This window comes from Choloepus didactylus, chromosome 1, assembly GCF_015220235.1.
Source record: "Choloepus didactylus isolate mChoDid1 chromosome 1, mChoDid1.pri, whole genome shotgun sequence".
NCBI classification, from domain to species: Eukaryota; Metazoa; Chordata; class Mammalia; order Pilosa; family Megalonychidae; genus Choloepus; species Choloepus didactylus.
The window spans coordinates 234877570-234897761 of record NC_051307.1 but is presented as its reverse complement, the minus strand read 5'-3'; the positions used below and the strand labels follow the sequence as shown (position 1 = coordinate 234897761).

The following is a 20192-nucleotide window of genomic DNA, read 5'->3' as shown; positions in this document are numbered from 1 at the left end:
TATACTAGTCTCTTCCAGTTTTGCCTTTTATCCCATACAAAACCTCTTCAGGAAAGACATGTATGTCAGTCATTTACACTGTAGTATGAATAAGTTCCTGCCAATGTCATTCCTTCCTTTCATTCATTTATTCAACAAATGCCTATGAACCTACCTGATTTGATCTAGGTGCTATATATGCTACATACATATTTCTTTTCAGTCTCACAACAATCTGTAGGAGACCACTAATATTCTCATTGGGTGGTTGAGGAAACTGAAACTCAGGTGAAAGAACTTTCCCAAGGTCACACAGCAGAGCCAAGATTCAATCACTCATTCAGGAAACTTTTACTGGATTTCTCAACACTGAGGGACATGGCAGTAAATGAGGTGGGAAGACCTTCATGGGCTACTGAGTGTACTCATCGGCATAGATCTAATTGCTAAAGTCCCTTTTAAAACTTTCTGTGTGCATGTGGGCATGCAGAGCCTTCCCCAGACCCTTGCAATCACCCATTGGAGGGAGTTACCTTCTTCCCCAGCATGTACAGCTGGCCAGGCCCATGGCTGAGCTGGCAAAAACCAAAAAAGTATCCTGCCTGTTATTTCCACGTCATCTCCAAGAATATTTCCAAGAATATTTCTGAATTCCATTTTTGTCTTTTTCTTGCATTTCATGATAATATGTATTACAGAAATGACACTTTGTTGTATAAGAAAAAAACAAGGGAGGAAGGAGGGAAGGAGGGAAGAAAGGAAGGAAGGAAGGAACAAAAGAAAGAAAGAAGGAAGGAAGGAAGGAAATAAGGAAATAAAGAAAGAATAGAAAAGCAAAAATTTCGATAGTAACAATATTTCTAAGTCCTGCCAAGATGGTTAAAAGTTTGTTGTATTGCCTGCCAGACCTTTTTTTAATGGAAATATAATAGTTAATAATGAAACTAATAATGGCAGCACTAATTATAGTTAACCCTGACATGGAGGTTCTTTTGTGCCAGACACTGTTCTAAGCATTTTAGGCATTTTAACTCATTTAATTTTCACAACTCAATAATCTGATTATTATTGTCCTCTTTTTACAGGTATGGAAATTGAGGCAGAGAGAAAGAACATTTTAAAGTATACATATTATATTTTGTTAAAAAATAGCATAATTCTGAACATACTGTTTTGTGACCTCCTTTTTACCCCTTAATAATAGAAAAAATAATAATAAATATACCTTCTCACAATTAACTTTCATGACTATTAAGCATTCCAGTATTTGCACATACTGTAAGTTACACGAGGGCCATTTCTCTGATTTTCAGTGTTTTAAAAATATGAATGGCACAGAGATGTGATCCCTGTAGTTTAATCTCTGAAAACCTGATTAATAGCTTCCTTAGGATAAACTTGGAAGTGGAATCACTTGGTCTTCTGACATCTCCTGCAAACTGCCTTCCAGAACAGGCAACTTCCCTGGGATGCTAAAGGAATATGATGCTAAAGGAGTACGGCCCCGTGGAGGACAGTTTGAGAATATTCACTGGAATGATAGATGAATGTGTCATTTGATCCAGCAACCCTACATCTGACAAGTTTATCCTGTAAATATCATTATACATATGCAAATGACTTATGCTATAAATTTATTCATTGCAGCCCTGTTAGTAATACCAAAAGATTAGAAATAACCCAAATACCCATAATAGGGAACATTTTGGTGTTTGAGTTATTAATAGGTCAAATAAATTATAGTACATCTATACAATGAAATACTATGCAGCTGTAAAAAAGAATTAAAACCTTTTCTTTGTATTCATGTAGATAGCTCCCCAAGATATTCTTATGTTAAATAATAAATGCAGAATAGTGGGACTAGCATGCTATTTTTGTGTAGAAAAAAGGGAGTGAACATATTCATATTTGCATGCACCTGCATAAATAAACTCTCAAAGAAGTTAAAATAGTGCCTACCTGCCTAATTGTGGGTGAGTTTGGTGGGGAAGCCAGGGAAGGGTGGGGGGAGAGGGCATTAGGGATGAAAGAAGATGGACAGGGAAGCAAGATCTTTCATGATAACTTTTTATGCTTTCAAATCTTGAAACCATTCCAGACTCCTATTCAGAAAATTAATATTTAACAAAAACTGCCTTCCAGCATTGTTAATTTTGGGGGAATTTTTTTTTAGAATACTTATCTTTTAATGACACACACAAAACGATTTACAGATGAAATTATATGATGTTTACAATTTGCTTCAAAATAATATATGAACAGGGGAAGTGGAAGGGGATGTATATTATACATGAAATTGAATTGGGTATGAATTATTGAGTGATTGATACAGGGAGGGTTCATTATGCTATTCTTTCTACTGTTTTAAATTCTCTGAAGTAAAAAAAAGTGATAATATATTAGACATTATTAGACATTTTATTTAAAAGTTTAAGAAATAATTTTTTTTTTTTTCTGGAAAGGAAATAGTTTTCCCTCCTTTTTCCCCTACTTGAATTCCCCTGAGACCCTTACCTGCTCCACCCCATGCATATCCCCATTCATAATGTGGTATCAAAAAAAAAAAAAGGATTTGCTTTTCAACAAATAAATAAACACAAATTTCCTCCCTTTTGCCCTCCCAAGAATGGAGATGGAGAGGGGGCACTGCAGAGAACAGGGTCAGAACTTAGGAGTATAGCAGAGGCTGGCTGCCCCCATCCTTTTGGCCGCAGCCTGAGGCTAAGGCCCCCTACCTAGCAGCCTTCGGAAGCCCTGATGTCCCATCTCAATGTCTTTGCTAAGATTTCCTGGGAAGGGAGGGCCCCGTCTACAGCGGAAGATACCTTCTGGGCCCCAATCCAGCCACATCACAAGACTGGATGGCCCAGCCGCGACAAACATGTCAGTGGCTTCCACAGCCAATGGGAGAGGCTTCGCCCGTCTCATGTTCTGCTGAGGCAGACAGGCCAAACAGATGGCTTGGGATAAACAGGGGGGTGGTGCCGGCTGGGGGTGGAGGTGGTGGCTTTCAATGGCTTCAGCCTCCCTCTGGATCCCAGAGGGAGGGGTGAGGTGAAGGCAGTGCACGAGGAAGGGGCTGTGGTTTGGTGCCTTCCAAATTCGTTTGTGAGTTTTTCAAGCAATGGAACTCTAGCTCAAACAAACCATTACAATCTATGAGAGAGATAAAAAAGAAGCTGCTCCAGGCAAAGAGGCTTCCCTCCCTCTGTGCCACGTGGTACCTCAGGGAATTCTGGGTCTCGGGAGAATACACTGATCCCCTTAACACATGGTCTTTTTATGAAACCACTTGGGAACTCAACACATTCTGTCTCCTCTTTGAGCCTCACAGTGGGCTCCAGATGCCTGAGGAAAAAGCTGGTGGCACGTCAAGCTCCAACCTGGGATACTGGCCCCATTCCATAAAGAGAACTGGCCTTTACTTACCCCCTCACCAGCCAAATACTGGGACAGAAGTCCAAGCAGGCAAGATGAGCCAGGGTGTGGGGTGGGCTGAAGGAACACTGTAAGAACAGGAGCTGCAGTGGCCTGGTCTCTGAGCCCTCCCAGGCTCCCTTCCAACAGGAGAGCTCGGAACTGTCTCAGCCCACTCCCTCCAGCACAATGGCCTTGCCCCAAGAGGCCCAGGTGTTGTCACTGCCCCAGGCCCCTCCCTGCCCTCTCCTAACCTTAAGAGAGGGGAGAAAAGGAATGCCCTTGATCCCACCCCAGAACACTTCAATATCGAGTTTCCTCAAATCCAGATTCCGGTAATCAGCACAGTCAACCTCGGCCCCAACAGTCCTTCTGGTTTAGAATGGGCCCATTTCTTGACTGTGGGATGGTCTGTGGGGGTATCTGAATGGAAACAAATAAGGAGCTGGGCAAATAACTTTAATTACTCCAAGCCTCAGTTATCTCATCTATACCCTGGGGATAGTAGTTTCTACTCCACAGGGCCACTTTGAGAATTAAATGAGATAATGTATGTCAAAGCCCAACATCACAGGAGCTCAAGTTATAAGCAGTCCCATACCAGTGAAAGGGCATGGCTGTGCCCCTTACATGATGTGTCACCTTGGACAAGACATTTTCTGCTGAGTCCCAGTTTTCTCATCTGTACAATGTGCATGTTAGTGTTTAGCCTTCACGGTTGCCATAGGGAATAGAGATAATTCGTGTAAAGAGCTTAATGAAGTACCTGGCATAGGGAAAGTGCTCAGAATATGATAGCAGTAGTTGCTGTTATTGTCGCTTTTATTATTATTATTAATATTATTTAACAAGAAGGGCAATGATGTTTTGTAGTGAAGCACATGAACTCTGTAACCAAACTGCCTTGGTTTAAATTCTGATTTCTACGGGAGCTGTGTTGCCCTGAGCAACTTACTTAACCTCTCTGTGCATAGATGAACTGTATAAGGGGAATAATAATAGCACTACTGCTAGTAATAGCAACTACCTCATGAAATTGGCTGTGAAGATTTGACTTACTGTATGTGGAGTACTTTGAAAAGTGCATGGCTAATAGTAAGTGCTACAAAAGTTTGCTGTTACTAGTAGTGGTATCCGGGTACTGATAGTATTACTAACACCCAGGCCCCGTGAAAGCCTTTACCTTGGATCCACTTAGGAGATCCACAATCCAATAGACCCACCAGCCTACTTACGGCTTAGCCAATCGGAATCTGGGTGACCTTGGGCAAGTTACCTACCCTCTCTGAGCCTGTTTTGATCGATATGCAGAATGGGACTTTTACAATAGAACCCATAACGGCACTGCTAAGTTGTTAGGCCACATTAACGAGCTTCTAGCGTTTCGTTAATTAGGCCCTTGTGCCAATGCCCTGCCTAAATCCAGCTCCTTACCCTGCTCGGCCCTCCCTCCCAGCCCTGCGGGAGAGAGCTCAGATTCCCCCCTGCTGGGCTGGGGCGGGAGGGTGGGGGCAGCCCGGCGCCCGCTGCCAGGCCCTATTTCTGGGGACCGAGCGATCCCGAGGCCGTGCCAAGCTTCCCCCGGTATCAGGTTTCTGCTGACGCCGTGCCAGGCACGTCTGCTTCCAGGAACCGGCAGCCGCATTTAGCCGCCGGCCGCACATGAAAGGGCTGCAGTCGGAAACGTGACGTTGCGTCAACAGGCGAGGCAGGTCAGCGCCGGGTGAGACCATCCCCGCAGGCCCGGCGGAGCGGTGAGCATCCCGCCCTGTCTGAAGGCGGTCAGATCCCAGGCCTCCACTCTGCCCGCCATCTCTCCTTGTTCCCAAAGCCTGTGCTTCACCCCTCACTCGCACACACACACCCCGTTTCAAACAGAGGTCCTCTTTGTCCCGAATGGGCAAAAGGCTGGGGTGCAAGCCCCTCCTCTGCCCCTCCCTCTGCAAGCCCTTGGATCCTGCTGAAACGGCTAAACTGAAGGTCAAGGGCAACGAAGAAGCAGAAAAGGGCAGAGCTGCAACTTTTGGGGGTGTTTAATAGGAACAGGCTCTGGTAGAGGGATTCTAGGCTGACTCTGTGTTGAACCCTCAAATCTTTTTTTCACTTCACGTTGGTTGAACCACTTCCTTCTGTCCCCCAGCTACTCCTTGAGTCATGGCCCAGGAAAGAGAGAACAGCATGCAAAAGAGTTTGGCCTTGATTTCAACCCCTGGCTCCATCACCAGGATAAACTTGAGTTCTTTTGTTTGTTTGTTTGTTTTACAGAAAAAGTCTAGCAACTTGTGCAGGAATTTAGGGGGTTCGCAGGCAGGAAACTCAGAGACCCAGGCCCTGGGAAGCTGGGAGAAATAAGGGCCTACAGAATTTGCCAACCACCCGCTATAGACATGTGAGAAGGGCTCAGAATCCTCATTTTACTGAGTCAAAAACAGGCTCGGAGAAGGGAGATGACAAATCACCAGCTCACTGATACCAAAGAGAGGATAAGATTAGATCTAACTCCTTGTCCCTAGGACAGCATACCACCAGGGCACAACTGTGCCCAATCGTGCCTTTTAGCCTGTGCATTCTGTATCTCACACTAGCAGGCAAAGCTCACTCTCGCCTGCTGGCTCATCAGGAGACAGGGAAGGTGACATTTGAAGTAAACAGTCGTGACGGGCAGCTGGTGCCTCTGCCTGGTTGAGAACTCCCTGGTGGCAGGTTCCCGGCTTGGGCTCCAGACAAGCTGAGGGTTCTGGAAGACTTAGAGGCTTTGGGGGCTGGAGCAGGGCCAGCCAGGACACCTCTGAGAGAGGGTATCCAATAGCAACGCTGAAAATTAAAGTGGAGGGGAGAGCAAAAAAAAAAAAAAAAAAAAACTCGACCGGGTCATTTCCCACTTCTTTTCCCATGGAATTTTATTTTTTTAACAAGAGCACTTGACTAAGGAACAGTAATATTTATTCACACTCAAACACACCCAACGAGAGGAAGTCCAGGAAGGATGTAGAAAATAATTATGGAATGTTGCCTTTAGCAGCAATAAGACAGGATATGGCAAATCCATTAGATCTTGCTAGATCTGAAAACCTTCGATGGCCTTGGCAAAGAGGTGCTATCCGCAGCATCAATTATGATTGCATAATAATCCATTAAATCTTTTCTCAATGTGCCTATCCCTCCAGCAAGCTTCCCAGACATTCCAGCCCACGATTTCATACCTTGGTTTTCTGTCAAGTTCTAGGACCATGACTAAAACAGACTGAAAAAGAAATGTATTTTTGTTTTCTTGGAATATGGTTGTGAACCCCTGGCAAGGATTAGCTTTAAAAAAAAAATTAAACAAATATTTACCTTCTAAATTGACTGAGCTTATTCTGACTGACTACAAAGCACGTGAAAAGCTGAATGAAATTACACCAAGATTAACTAGTTGTTGCCTTCAATCAAGAGGGGATGACAGAAGGAGACAGCCATATCACACAGTCGAGTTATCTGAAAAAATGCAGGAGACCATCTTTCTCTTCCACAGGAAAAGGATTATTTTATTAAGTATTTTAAAACAACTACTTAACATTTACTCATAGATAAAAATATTTACAATTTCACACCTTCAGGAAGGCTCCAAAATATAAACACTGTACCTCTCCCTAGAGAAAAAAATTATTCTTCTCTTCAAAAACAGGAATACATTCATTTTTCTCACTTTGTAGATCAAATAATTATACAAATAAACATCTGAAACATCTTCCTTTTTAATATATTTATATAATATATATTTATAACAGTTTTACAAATAAAGGCAACGACTTTATACCAAAATAAAAACAGGAAAGGATAAAGGTCAAACACAGTCAGCAATCAAGCACAGTGCATCTTGAAAAGCTGGTGCAGGGCTAGCTGGACAATTCAGGAAAACAAGTACTCTAGACCAAAAATAAAACTTCTTCTGAAGGAGATAGAATCATTTTTAGCAGTAAGGACACTCCATATGCCATTGGGCAAGAGGAATTAGCCTAGAGAAAGGAGCTTGCGGTGCCAAGGGTTGGTTAGGCCTTTGAGAAGCTCAGCTTGGTTAAAAGGAGTTTTAGGATAGAAATTAAAACCAAGTCTAGCTCTGTTTATTGAAGACAGCAATTTATCACTCAGCTCTGTGCACTTTGGGGTGCTCAGAACTTATATGTCTGCATGTCTCAGACCCTGGTTTGGTTCCCTGGACAGCAAGAACTAATTGTGGGCCCTAGAAACAGGTGCCAGTGTCCCAAAGAACTCCTCCCTCATTCCCTGGCAGCTCAGCTTATACAAGGGGGCCCTTTCCAGTTCCTTAATAAGCTCATCACTATGAAAACTTGCGTAGGGAACTACATTCTCTATATTCATCTGAGACGGGCGGGGAGCAAACCTGACAGAAATCTCCCCAAACCACTACCGTGCAATGCCAGTTGTCTGCTACCTCACCACTTTAGCAGAATCGCACCCAAGCCCAGTCTGGCTGCCCTCTCCCTGTCTGGTGAGTCACCCTGACAATAAAGGGAGATGGGTGGGGTCATAACAGCTGGCCGGGAGCTGTACCCTGGAAAGCCCTCTTTTGAAAATACCTTTTTCTCAAAGCCACAGACCTGGCTCCCAACCTGAAGAGTGACTCACAGAACAAGACTCTGAAGCTTTTGAAAATCCAGCTGGTTTGTATCAAAGGGGGCTATTCTCTGGGTGGGGGAAAGCCCAGAAGTGTGCTACCGTCCCCTTTAAATCTGCTGATGTCAGGCAATCTTTCATGTCTTACTTAAGCCAAGAAGTGCTTTCTGTCCTATACCAACACTCCGGCACACAATGCACACGCACACATACTCACACACACACACCCTGAATCTTCTATCCACATCTCGGATTATCTCGGCATACACATTGAACAATCTTGCTGCACTTGCAAAAACAATCTTTTTTTTTTTAAGTAGCAAGGGAAGGGAAGCAAAGCAGCAAGATCCACTAGAGAGTTTAGTCTTTGGTTTCCAAGTTTAAAGGGGGGATCTGCTTTAGAGCTTGGAGCAGAGCAGAAGAGTCGATGGACGAATGGGCTGGCAAAGGAGAAGGGAGTCTCTGGGGCATGAGCAGGGGAGCTGAGATCTTGTCTGGGTTCATGAAGCTGGTGAGGGCTGCAGCAGAGGTGTTGAGGCCTGGGTACAGCACTGGAACAGAGGTGGGATACCAGCACTTCTCCAGCATGGGCAGGTAGGCAGTTGCTGACGGTGGGATCAAATAGAAGGGCAGGCAAAAGGGAGGCTGGTGCGGATGTGGGCCCAGGAATGGGGAGCCGAGCAGGTCACTGCTAGTGAAATGGCTTTCGTCATCTGAAAGCTGCATTCTGCTCTTTTTTGTGGGAGGTTCTTCAGATTCTTGCTTAATAGCGCCGATCCTTTCTCCCACGGTGAACCTGCATCCGTGATCACTTTTGAAGTAGGTCTGCTCACCACGCAAGTCACCCTTCTCTGATTCTCCTCCGTAGCCACTGTCTGTGTCTGTGTCGCTGCCGCTCTGCTCCCCACTTGAGTGAGGGAAAGTCCGCTGGATGACTGGCACACAGTTTTTCCCAGGCCCTTCTGAGCCTTTGGCCAGGGAGCTGGGTTTCTCCTTGAAGTCCATCATTTTGGGAGCTGGGTCTGATGCCTTCCTAGGGGTACCACCTTGCAGCAGCTCCGTGACCACACGGTGGAGATGGGTGACAAGCTGCGAAGACTTCAGGTCCCGACTGTTCTCATGCTTGGCCAGGTACTGAAGCACCTCCCGGGCACAGGTCTGGAAACCTGAGCAGAACATCTCTTGACCTACATCGACATTCCTCCCTGACAGCTCACCTGGGGAACACAGACCCAAAGGAAGACATTTCAGAAGGCCCCGTGGTTCACCTCGATACCCTTACTCCAAACAAAGGGAGCTTTCCTTTTTGTTAAAAAAAACATATATAGCATTTGCAAATGTGTTTCCAATTCCAAAAGCAATATTCTCACAGAAAATTTGGATTGCACTGAAAAATATAAAGCATAACATACAAAAAATCCACAATCCTGTCATCCTGAGATAATATGATTTTTAATGGCTGCACAATATCCCATCAGAGAAATGGACCATAATTAATAGGGATGGATCATTTCACCTCCTGTGATATTTGTAGGTTGTTCCTAAGTGATAACAGCAACAAACGTCCTCCTATGTTTATAAATCCAAGAGTCAACTTATAGAAAAGAATCAATCTCACAGTGGCAAGATAGACCAGACCCAGACAATCATAAAATAAAATAAAGAATGAAGGAACAATATCACTCAGAGTGAGCTCTTTTCAATGACTTATAAAAGTTGTAGCCACGCCACACTGTGCTCTTAAAATAGGCTCTCTCTAAGTCTTTTCCATATATTCTATCCAGGACCCTCAAGAAATTAGTTATGATCATCTTCCTATTTTCACATGAGGAAACTGGCACATGCTGGGTTTTGGTGATTTCTACCTGACTCGCCTTGGAAAGGAAGGAAGAGAAGAATGAGGGAATGAGTAGGAGAATTTCTCCCAAATCTGTACAGTACTATCTGGAATGGTTGAGAGTAGAAGGTTAGAGGGTGACTCTCATTCTCTGGAAGTAGGTAGAAATGAATGATGAAACCCCAGTAGTATCATTACATTGTGCAATTCGCCAAGATACCTAGTGGCTATTCAGGGAACCAGATGAAATGCAGGAAAAACTCCTGCTGTCATACTGCCAGAATCATACCACACCCTGAGCGATAAGGAAGCAAAGAAACAAGAAAAATGCTGGGGCATACCCATGATCTCCTCTCCAATAAAAGAAGGCTAAGAAAACAGACCGTAAAACTGACTGTAAAACACCCACGATGCAAATTATAGGTGCCTTGACATTTTAAAGGAGGAGAAAAATCTCCCAGAACCCAGAAACTCTCCAGCCAAAATGGCCACAGAATTATTTTATCATTTGACTAATGTGTACTCAAGCCAGGTGGTACACAGCACCATTCGAAATTAAAAGTCTGACCTTTTAGGAAAGATAAAACTGCATCTCCCCAGTGAATGTGCACAAGTAATTTGATGCGGGGATGTTTCGTACACCAGGTGTGGAAACCCACAGTCTCTACTTGTGCTAGAACTCTTAAGAGCTGAGAGCCAGACTTGGACACTCACCAGCTTGTAGACCGCTCTGCAGAGCAATGATTTTCTGCTGCTGTTGATCAATTAGGTTTGTTAGGGCTTTCACATGCTTCAAGGTAAGTTCAAGAACCACCGCTTTCTCCAAGTGACCCAAAGTCTGAAATGAAAAGATGAAAAGAGCCTTCGTCAGCAGTGAGGTCAGAAGAGTCTTACCTCTGGGACGCTTATCAGCAATGAAAATAAATTTGTCTCTGAAAGGGGAAAAAATGGAATAGCCTTTCCTGGTTGGCTAAATTGAGTTTCAAGTTTGTAAATGTTTTTAAAAAGTATTAACAGAGTGTGTGTGTGTGTGTGTGTGTGTGTGTGTGTGTGTGTACACGTGTGTCCCTGATTAAAGAATAAAAAAAAGGGTGTCACCCCTCTTTGGGACATTTTGGGAGCGGCAGCTATCTCAGGAGGAAGCTTTGACAGATAAATTTCTCCAGCAGCCCTGCTGACCTTAACTCAGGGGAATCCGGAGATAACATTTCTCTGCAGTGCTGTCAACCCGAGGAGGGACTTCAACTGTTTGGCAGCCAAGAGGCTTTCCCTAGCTTCTTTTCTCACACCCTTTCAAACCTTCCAACTCATCCAGGCTTTTTTCTTCCTCCCCCAATACTTTTTTTTTTTTCCCCAACCCGAAGCTGCCAAACTAGTAAGCTGTTGGCTACTGTCAAGAAAGAACATGAAGTAAGAACCACACGACAAAGCAAGTCTCATTTAAAAAAAAAGGAAAAAAAAAAAAAAAGAGAGAGGGGGGCAAATAAAATCTGTGCATTGTTTGGTCTTTTTCTTAAGTCAGGAAAACTAGCTAACCCCGAAAATCACCAGAAGGGAAAATATTAAATTCTTGGAAAAGGAAGAAGAGCCAGTGTTGGAGCCTACTTGGAGAAGTCCTAGTGGTTCTCACCCATTTGCACGAGGCTTCCAGAAAATCCCAGGACTGGGGAAGGGTACCCAAACACTGAGCCACCGCCCGCTTGGATCTAGCTGTCTGGTCTGCAGTTCCCGGTGGGGCCTGCAGGCGGCGAGTGACCCCCGCCCGTCCGCCCTCCGGGCAGAGAAGCTGGGTTGGAGAGGGGCCAGCTTCTCACTTACTGTAAGTTTGAGATGTTCGGGTAGGAGATCCTTCAGTTGGGCGATACACTCGTTAATCCGGTCACGTCTCTTTTTCTCTATGAGCCGGTGCGGCAGTTTGTAGGTCTCCTGCAATGCGCACGGGAAAACGGTGGGCGCCTGGGTAAGGAGATGCGAAAGCCCCTCGGACGCGAGCAGAGTGGAGCAGGGTAGCAGAGTCGAAACCCAGAACCACCGCCTGCCCACTATTTCCCAAGTCACTCACTAGAGCCACCGAGCCCATACCTCGCATCCTTCCGCTAACCTCCAAGCAAGAAAACTTTTCTTGGAAACTCAGTACGCAAGAGGGGTTAGGGCGCCGTGTCCCGAGGGGCGCGATGCGCTTACCTTGCTGTCGTCGCTCCGCTTTATTCCCCGCCTCGACTTGTACACTTGGTACATGTGTGCAAAATCCATCCTGCAGGGAGAGGTGCAAAGAAGGGTCGTGAGTTTGCCTGCGCACGGGCTGCAGCCACTCTGGTGGGGCAAGAACCCCGGCGTACGACTGGAGCTGCTCCAAGTTGAGAGCAGCGCAGAACATGGGGCTGAAATTGGGGTTTGAAGAGGTCAGGGGGTGCCAACTTACCCTGGTAGGTCTCCGGGCTCCAGTCCTGGACCTTTGGAAAGGCAGGCGGGGGGCGGTTGCGCGCTGGGGATCCGCTCCATGGCGCGGCGAGCCGGGGCCACTGCGCGATCCTCTCTGCGTTTGCGGGGCGTCGGGGTGAGGACTGTCCTAGAAGGTGATTCGAAGCTATCTCCGCAGGGAGTATGAGCTCTCTGAAATCCACTGGGCTGCCTGGAGCTGCGGCTTCTAAGTGCTGCTTCACTTGGGGGCGTGCATGGCCGAGTGTCCCCGCCGTCTCTGGCTCCGGCTCTGCGCACAGACTGGTGGTGTGTGCTCGCTGCGCCGTCTGCGCCTTGCGAGCCAAGTGAATGAGAGGTGGGGCGGGCGGGGAGGCGGGAGGGAGCGCGCGGTGGGGGGGGGGGCGGTTAGGGCGGAGTGGGGGGGACAAGCCGAGGAGTAATGGAGAGGCGGCGGGCTGGGTTAAAAGGAGCGAGTGGGTGGGTTGGAGCTACGTGTTCTACCCTGTGACTCCAGGCACGTCTGGCCGCTGCCGGGGAGGGAAGGAGCGACCTGCCCGCCCTCCCCCGGCTTCATCACATGAGCCTCACGTGTTGGACAAAGCTCCGGTGGCTGCGAGGGAGCCCCCACCCCCACCCCCAGCCCCCAGGTGTCTGCGGCTGCGGCCGCCTTTCCCCGAAGAGGGGGTGGCAGCGCGGCTTGAGTCCTGCCCAGCCGGGTGGGGGGCGCGGAAGCTTGAAGGAACCGGGGAGGTGGGGGAGGGTTGGTAACGTGGGCGAACCTGCCCCAGGGAAATGAAGTAAGTTCCCGTCTCCCGGGAGGGAACGGGGGAGGACGGATCCGCCCGCGTCTGACTCAAGCCGGGAGAGGAATATCCCCTCGCTCGCTCCTGCCCAACCCTCTTCCTCCTCCCCCGCCGGGCCCGCTCGGAGGAACCGGCGCTCAGCGGAGGGAGTCGCCGGGCCCCCTCCTTTCCCCAGAGGCTGGGGTTTCTTTGCGCCCCAGCTTCCCTGCCCCCAACCCTCAGCCCAGCGTCCAGGAATCGCTCGCCTTGGGGAGGGACCGAGGGGTGGGGCGGATATCACCCCATGGGAAGCGGGCTGGCGGCCAAGCATTGGGGCAGCCGAGGCCGCCGCGGAGCACGCTGCGCGCACCTGACCGCCGAGGGAGTGTGAAGGGAGCCCTTTGCTTCCCGGGAGCTCCACACCAGGGCACAGCCTGCCGGAGGACTGGCACCCACTTACGCACCCCCTGGGTGCCCCAGTGCCCTTGCCCCCGCCCCCAACTCCATCTAGTCAAGAGCAGAAAGAAACAGGGCGCTGCGCCTTGCTCTCGCTCCCATCCTCCCTCCCTCCTCTGCCCGCTCCGGAGCAGAGTCTCCCCGGGTCGCCTCCCCTCCGGCGGCAACGTTACACAACCGCGGCGGCGGCGCCTGCCCTGCAGCAGCGCAGGGCGTGACGCTTCACGTGGCCGGGGCTCGGGCTGCGGCGCCGCGGGCTGCAAGCTCGTCCGCGCTGGCCATGAGACGAGACCCCGGGGACGTGGTGTGCTAGACCAGGCCGGCGGTCTCCGTTGCCTACCAGGAACTTAAGTGATGCTGTTTGCGGTCAACATTAGCTGCAGGAGGGCAGGGAGAGACAAGGCAAATCTATTCGTCAATCAGAATCAAATCTTAGCATTCGTCCAGGCAACGCACATTTATTGAGCCCCCTTCTGTATGGCCGACTAGAGGCAGCGAAGGTGAATCAAACACCGACCTATCCTACCCTTGAAGTTACAGGAACCTCTGGGAGGAGAATAAATTGGGCAATGAGGGGAAGGCAGCCCCGGGAAAATTATATTGGAGACACGGACCGAGACAAAAAGCCAAAAAAAAAAAAAAAAAAAGGTTTTTAAAATTAAATATATATATAAACCAAGAGGCCTGAGGCCTGAGTCGAGCTGGAGGGGGCGGGCGGGGGAAACAAGCTAGCGCACTGCCCCGAGCCTGGGTTTGGAAGGGGTCATTCCGCGGCCCGACAATTCTGCAATCTCACTTAGGCCGCTGGAGGCCCCCACCTACCTCCCCCGGAAAAGTCCGGTGTCTGTGACCTTCTGACTCTGCCTGGAGCAGGGAAAACAGCTGAAACTCCAACCAGGCGGTGTGAGCCGCGCTGATACAGTCAGAGGAGGGAGCCAGTGGAAATTCATGACTAAAATAAGGCCTGGCTGGGGATTTCACTGACCTCTGCGCTCCCCTGCCCTGCAAGTTCGGGGAGTTGAGAGATGACTGTAAGCCTTTCCCACCGCACCTCCGGTCAGTTACCCCGCTGCTAAGTGACCTAGCTGTGGGAAGGGTTGATGGAAAAAAAAATGGGGTCACTAGTGGGACTGGGTGAAGAATTAGCCGCGGGTGCAGTTGGGACGGGGTGGGGGGAGGCAGTCTTAATTGGCAGTGTCCTTGACAACCTAGACGACTGGGATTCACACGTTGACCAAACTGGCAGTGTATTTCCTTCAGGTCGCTTTGGAGAGCTCCCACTTCCTGTTTATGTTTCACAAGCGTCAAACTTAGTAGCAAGTGTGAGAAATGCCTCCTTTCCTAACTGCTAACTGGCGTGACCTCACTTGGGGGCGCAGCGATCCCTCCCTCCCTGCATGTACTTTTGTTGGCTTTTCTTCTCAGTCAATTCTGGAGAAAATGACTGCACCTCAGCTTCCTGCTTGGAGGAAGACAGCGGGATCAGAGGCTGAGGAGGAAGCTGTAGTTCGTCCTGGGTATGCGCTTTCTGTCCAAGGTGACCTGCTCCGCTGTGTGACACTAATAAGGGCGAAGAGTTGTCATGACTGCGTCAAAACCACAGTTCCACCAGGCAATAAGTACTGGGAGAGGAACAAACACGTGTGTCCCCCACCTCAGTGTCACACCCACCTCTCCCAAAGCCAGTTGTGAACCCAAACATTTCAGTTTCCTTGATCATGGCTCATGATAATAGCATTTTTAGAATTCTTTGACCTTAACATTCTTTGCACTTATCTGCTCCATGATTGGAGATAAAATGTATGCATTCCCTACTTTTTATTTGCTCAGAGCTTCTAGAAGTATCCCAACTCCCCTATACACACACCAAAGGTCAACCATATCTGGATTTTTTTTTTTATCTGTTTTTTGTCTTCACCATAGTTTATGCTTATTTTTTAAATTAATTTAAACAAAATAATTCCTTTCCAATATTCATTTTTCCATCCTGAAGAATCTTAATGTTTTTAGTCTGTCATCTTTTGTGATACTTGCTTGGTGATTACTGTATGCTAATTTTAGACCGTATACTTAAAACGTTATATATGCTAATTCATTTATTCCTTATCACCACTTTACAAGGCAGGCATTAGTATTAGCTCCTTTTTACATTTATTTAGCACATGCTTATTGAGAACCACTGTGTAACAGACACTGAACTAGGACCTAGGGATATATAATACGTCCTCTTGGGGAAACTGAGGCTCAGACAGGTTATATAGCCTGGGATTTGAGTCCAGATTTATTGAGCTCCAAAGCCTGGCAGAATTCTGTGGGTTGTGCACTGCTCAATTCCAGAGGGAGCCGTTTGCACTGCAGTCTGTGTAAAAGCATCCTCTGGAGTTGTGCAGTGTAGCACTAAGGAGCTGCTCTGGGTAATCCTGCCATTTTGTAGCCTTCCCCTCTGTTTTGTCTCTTCTGAGTGTAGAAACAACATAATTTTGTAGAAGGGAAGGTCAAGATTTTTCTCTTTTCTTTCCTAGTGGGGCTCAACATCTGCAGAGACTCCTTGATATATTTCTTGTGCAGGAAATTAGAGCCCACAGTGCCCCCTCTCCCCTCGGGCACAGTCCCACATCTTTCTGGCTCAGATATCACTTTTTGCTTGTTTATAGAGCCTCAAAAATTTTTAATCACAGGCTACAATAAAAAATTTGTTTTACACCATGAGTCAGCATACTTCATAAACACACACATGCGCACATGCATGCACACACATCTTATGTACATTTAAGCACAGGGCAGCCAACACTTGGGCTATAGCAAAAGTTCACCACTACTCTCTCTCTTATTCCTAGGTAACCATTGCTAACTTAAAGAAATGCCAGTTCAATGGATTCCAGACAAAAATTTCAAAAAACAATATTTTCCCTTGCTATATGCAATGCATTCTGATATTTTCTAGTCTAGTCTATTTTATTAAAAGAAAAAATATTCTGGTCTTAAGTTAATAACTTGATTTCACAGCCAACCATAGATCGTAATACTGTAATCTGAAAACATTACTCTAGACTAGAGACAGTGTTGCACTTTTGGTTTGTCCTCACAGTAAAGAGATGGGTAGCCTTTGCACACTTGCAGAGTTTCCAAATCACTTATAAAAATATTAAATATGGTTGCTTCCACCACTGATCCTGGTTTGACTCAATGTTTAGATGTCTCCTTCCAGGAAAGCGCCTATTAATTCTTACTTTGTTCCTGAAATATAATTATATATAATCACCCTCTTCATTCTCTGCTCTTTTAAAAAAAACTGCTTTTAATTGTTTTATTGAGATATAACTAACACAGTAAAATGCACGTGTCTTAAGTGTTCAATTCATGAATTTAGATAAATGTACACCTGTGTAACCATTACCCAAAAACAAGATACAGAACATTTTATTATCCCAGAAAGTTTCCTCATGTCCCTTTCCAATATATAACACATAATCACATTTTGATTTCTATTGCGGTAGGTAAGTTTTGCCTCATATTGGAATTTATATAAATGAAAGTGCTCTTTTGAGTAAGCCTTCCGTTGTTTAAACTGTTTTTGAGAGTATTCCATGTTGTTACATGTATCTGTAGTTCATTCTTTTTTTAATTGTTGAGTGCTTCATTGTATGCATATAATGCAGTTTGTTTATCCAGTCCCCTGCTGATGGACACATGGGTTGTTTCCATTTAGGAGCTACTATGAATCAGACTGCTATTAACATTCACATACAATTCCTCCTGTGATTGTATGTTCTCATTTCTTTTGGATAAATACTGAGGAGTGGAATTGTTGGATCATGGGTTAAATACATGTTTTATTTTATTGCAAACTGCCAAATATCTCCAAAGAGGAGGTGCTATTTTATAATCCTAAAGGAAATGTATGAGGATTCCGGTTGCTCCGTATCCTCACAAACATTTACCATAGACAGTTTTAAAATTTTAGCCCTTCTAATGGGTGTGTAATGATAATGTATTGTAGCTTTAATTTGTGTTTCCTTCGTGACTGAGTTTGAGCACATTTTCATATGCTTGTTGACCATTTGTATATCTTCTTTTATGAAGTATTTGTTCAAATCTTTTGCCAAGTTTTAAAATTGGATTGTTTGCTTTTTTTATTGTATATACACGCACAATTCAAATTTGTGTATTGACTTTGTATCCTGCGACCTTGCCCTTTTATTGGTGACATGTGGAAGTTCCGTATATATTCCAACTCCAAGTCCTTTGGTAGAAATATGCACTGCAAATATTTTTCTGTCTGTGGCTTGTTCACTCATTTTATTAATGATGCTTTTGAGTAGAATTTTAAATTTTTATGAAATCCAATTTATCTATATTTTCTTTAATGGTTATTTGTGTGTGCATGTCTTTTTCAAAAAAATTTGCCTTCCCCAAGATCATGAAAATTCTCTATTACGTTTTCTCCTAGAAGCTTTATAGATTTGGTTCTTGTATTTAGATCCATGATCTATCTCAAATTGATTTTTCTTTATGGAGTGAAAAGGCGGTTGAGATTCTTTTTTTCTTTTTCTTTCTTTCTTTCTTTTTTTTTTTTTGTCCTAGCAACATTAGAAAAGACTTTCCCCTCCAAATTAGATTGCCTTCTCCACTAAGTGTGGTTCTATTTGTGTACTCTCTGTTTTCTTCTATTGGTCTGTTTGTCTAGGTTTTCACATTTTTTTTGATTACTAGAACTTTATAGAAGTCTGGAAATTGGGTAGTATAAATCCTCCAACTCTGTTCTTTTTAAAGATTGTCTTCACTATTTTAGGTCCTTTGTATTTCCATATAAGTTTTAGATTCAGCTTGTTTCTTTCTTCAGAGAAGCTTATTAGGCTTTTAATAGGAATTGCATTGTGTCTAAAGATCAGTGTAGGAAAAATAGACATATAAACAGTATTGAATCTTCTGATCAATGAATGTGGTACAGCTTCCCATTTATTTAGGTCTTCTTTAATTTTGTAGTTTTCTGTATAGTTGTATTCCATATCTTTTGCCAGTTTTATTCCTGTTCTTTTGATGTTACAGTAAATAAGTTTTTTTTTAATTTTCTAATTGTTTATTGTGTGTGTGTGTGTATAAATGCAGTTCATTTTTATATACTATCCTTATATCTGCAGCCTTCCTAATTTCACTTACTAGTTCTTTTCTAATAGTATTTCTGGTAGGATTCTTTACGTATGCAAACATGTTGCCTGCAAATACGAGCAAGTTTATTTCTTTTTGGATTCTCATGCTTTTTATTTATTTTTTCATGCCTTATTACTTTTGGCGAGGACTTCCAATACAATGTTGAATGGAAATGTTGAGAGTGGTATCCTGTTCCTTAATCACAGGGACAAAGTATTCAGAGTTTCATCAAAATTATGATGTTGTATGTTGGCATTTTCTATGTCCTTAATCTGTTGAAGAAATTTTCTTCTATTCCTAGTTTGCTGAGAATTTATCATGAAAGGATGTTGAATTTCTCAAATGCTTTGTATCCAATAAGATGATAGGTTTTTCTCTTTTATTTTCTTTATAGTGAATTACAGTTTCTTTGAGTGTTAAATCAACCTTGAATTCCTGGGATAAGCCTAGATTAATCATAATGTATTACCCTTATTTTTATTACTGGATTTGATTTGTTAATATTTAATTAAGGATTTTTTTGTCTATGTTTATGAAGGATATTGGTTTGTAACCTTTATCTTCTTGTAAATTATTTCTCAGGTTTTAGTCGCAGGGTAAGGGTGGCCTCATAAAACAAGTTGTGAAGTATTCCTTCTTCTCTGTTTTCTGAAAGAGCTTTTGTAGGATCGATAACTATTTTTTCCTTAAATGGTGGAGTCACCTGGATCTAGAGTTTTCTTTGGGTGAAGGGTTTACTTTATTTATTTATTTATTTATTTATTTATTTATTTCTACTGTGAATTCATTGTCTTTAATAAATGTGGGGCTATTTCCATTTTTAATTCCTTCTTCTACCAATTTTGGTAATTTGTGTTTTTCAAAAACTGTGTCTATTAAAATTTGTCAATATATTGGCACAAAAGTTTTATACTTTTAACATCTATAGAATCTTTATCATACCTTTTAAAATTTTTTTAGTTATGTTTTCTCTCCTTTTTCTTGGTCATCTTGCTAAGGGGATTTTCAGTTGCATTACTCAGGATTCTCTAGGGAAATAGAACCAACAGGAGAGATCTTTAAATACGAGATTTTATAAAAGTGTCTCATGCAACTGTGGAGATGCACGAGTCCAAATTCCGTAGGGCAGGCTGCGAGCTGACAACTCTGATGAAGGACTTCCATGAACTCCCCAGAGATGAGCTCTCCTTCAGCTGACTGGCTGAAGGAGAAATGAAAGTTCTCTCTTCTCCCTTAAAAGTCTTCAACTGATTGGATTAAATCCAGCTGATTGAATTCTCTCATTGAGGAAGACACGCCCTTCATTGATATAATCAGTCACAGGTGTAACCAGCCTTCTGGTTTATTAACCAGCCACAAAATGTCCTTGCAGCAATGGATAGGCCAGTGCTTGCTTGACTGGACAACTGTGCACCATCACCTGGCCACGTTGACACATGAACCTAACCATCACATCAATCTTATTAATCTTTTAAAAGATCCAAATTTTTATTTTATTGACTTTTTCTATCGTTTGTTTAGTGTATATT

At 44.6% G+C, this 20192-nt stretch overlaps 1 protein-coding gene across 1 annotated transcript; it reads right to left on the bottom strand.

Moving 5' to 3' along the window:
* Window positions 1-6899: 6899 nt before the first annotated feature.
* BHLHE40 (basic helix-loop-helix family member e40) lies at window positions 6900-12646 on the bottom strand. Its single transcript, XM_037800705.1, has 5 exons — window positions 12276-12646; window positions 12038-12107; window positions 11672-11779; window positions 10568-10691; window positions 6900-9233 (listed from the first exon to the last, which is right to left on the bottom strand). The coding sequence occupies exons 1-5, from the start codon at window positions 12353-12355 to the stop codon at window positions 8377-8379; spliced, it is 1239 nt and encodes a 412-aa protein (XP_037656633.1). The 5' UTR covers window positions 12356-12646; the 3' UTR covers window positions 6900-8376.
* Between the last annotated feature and the right edge of the window lie 7546 nt (window positions 12647-20192).

Coding starts and splice junctions, on each gene's coding strand:
- BHLHE40 (XM_037800705.1), bottom strand. CDS start 12,355: ATGGAGCGGATCCCCAGCGCGCAACCGCCCCCCGCCTGCCTTTCCAAA. Junction 12,108..12,275: donor GAGCCCGGAGACCTACCAGG/GTAAGTTGGCAC, acceptor CTCTCCCTGCAG/GATGGATTTTGCACACATGT. Junction 11,780..12,037: donor AGCGGAGCGACGACAGCAAG/GTAAGCGCATCG, acceptor TGCGCATTGCAG/GAGACCTACAAACTGCCGCA.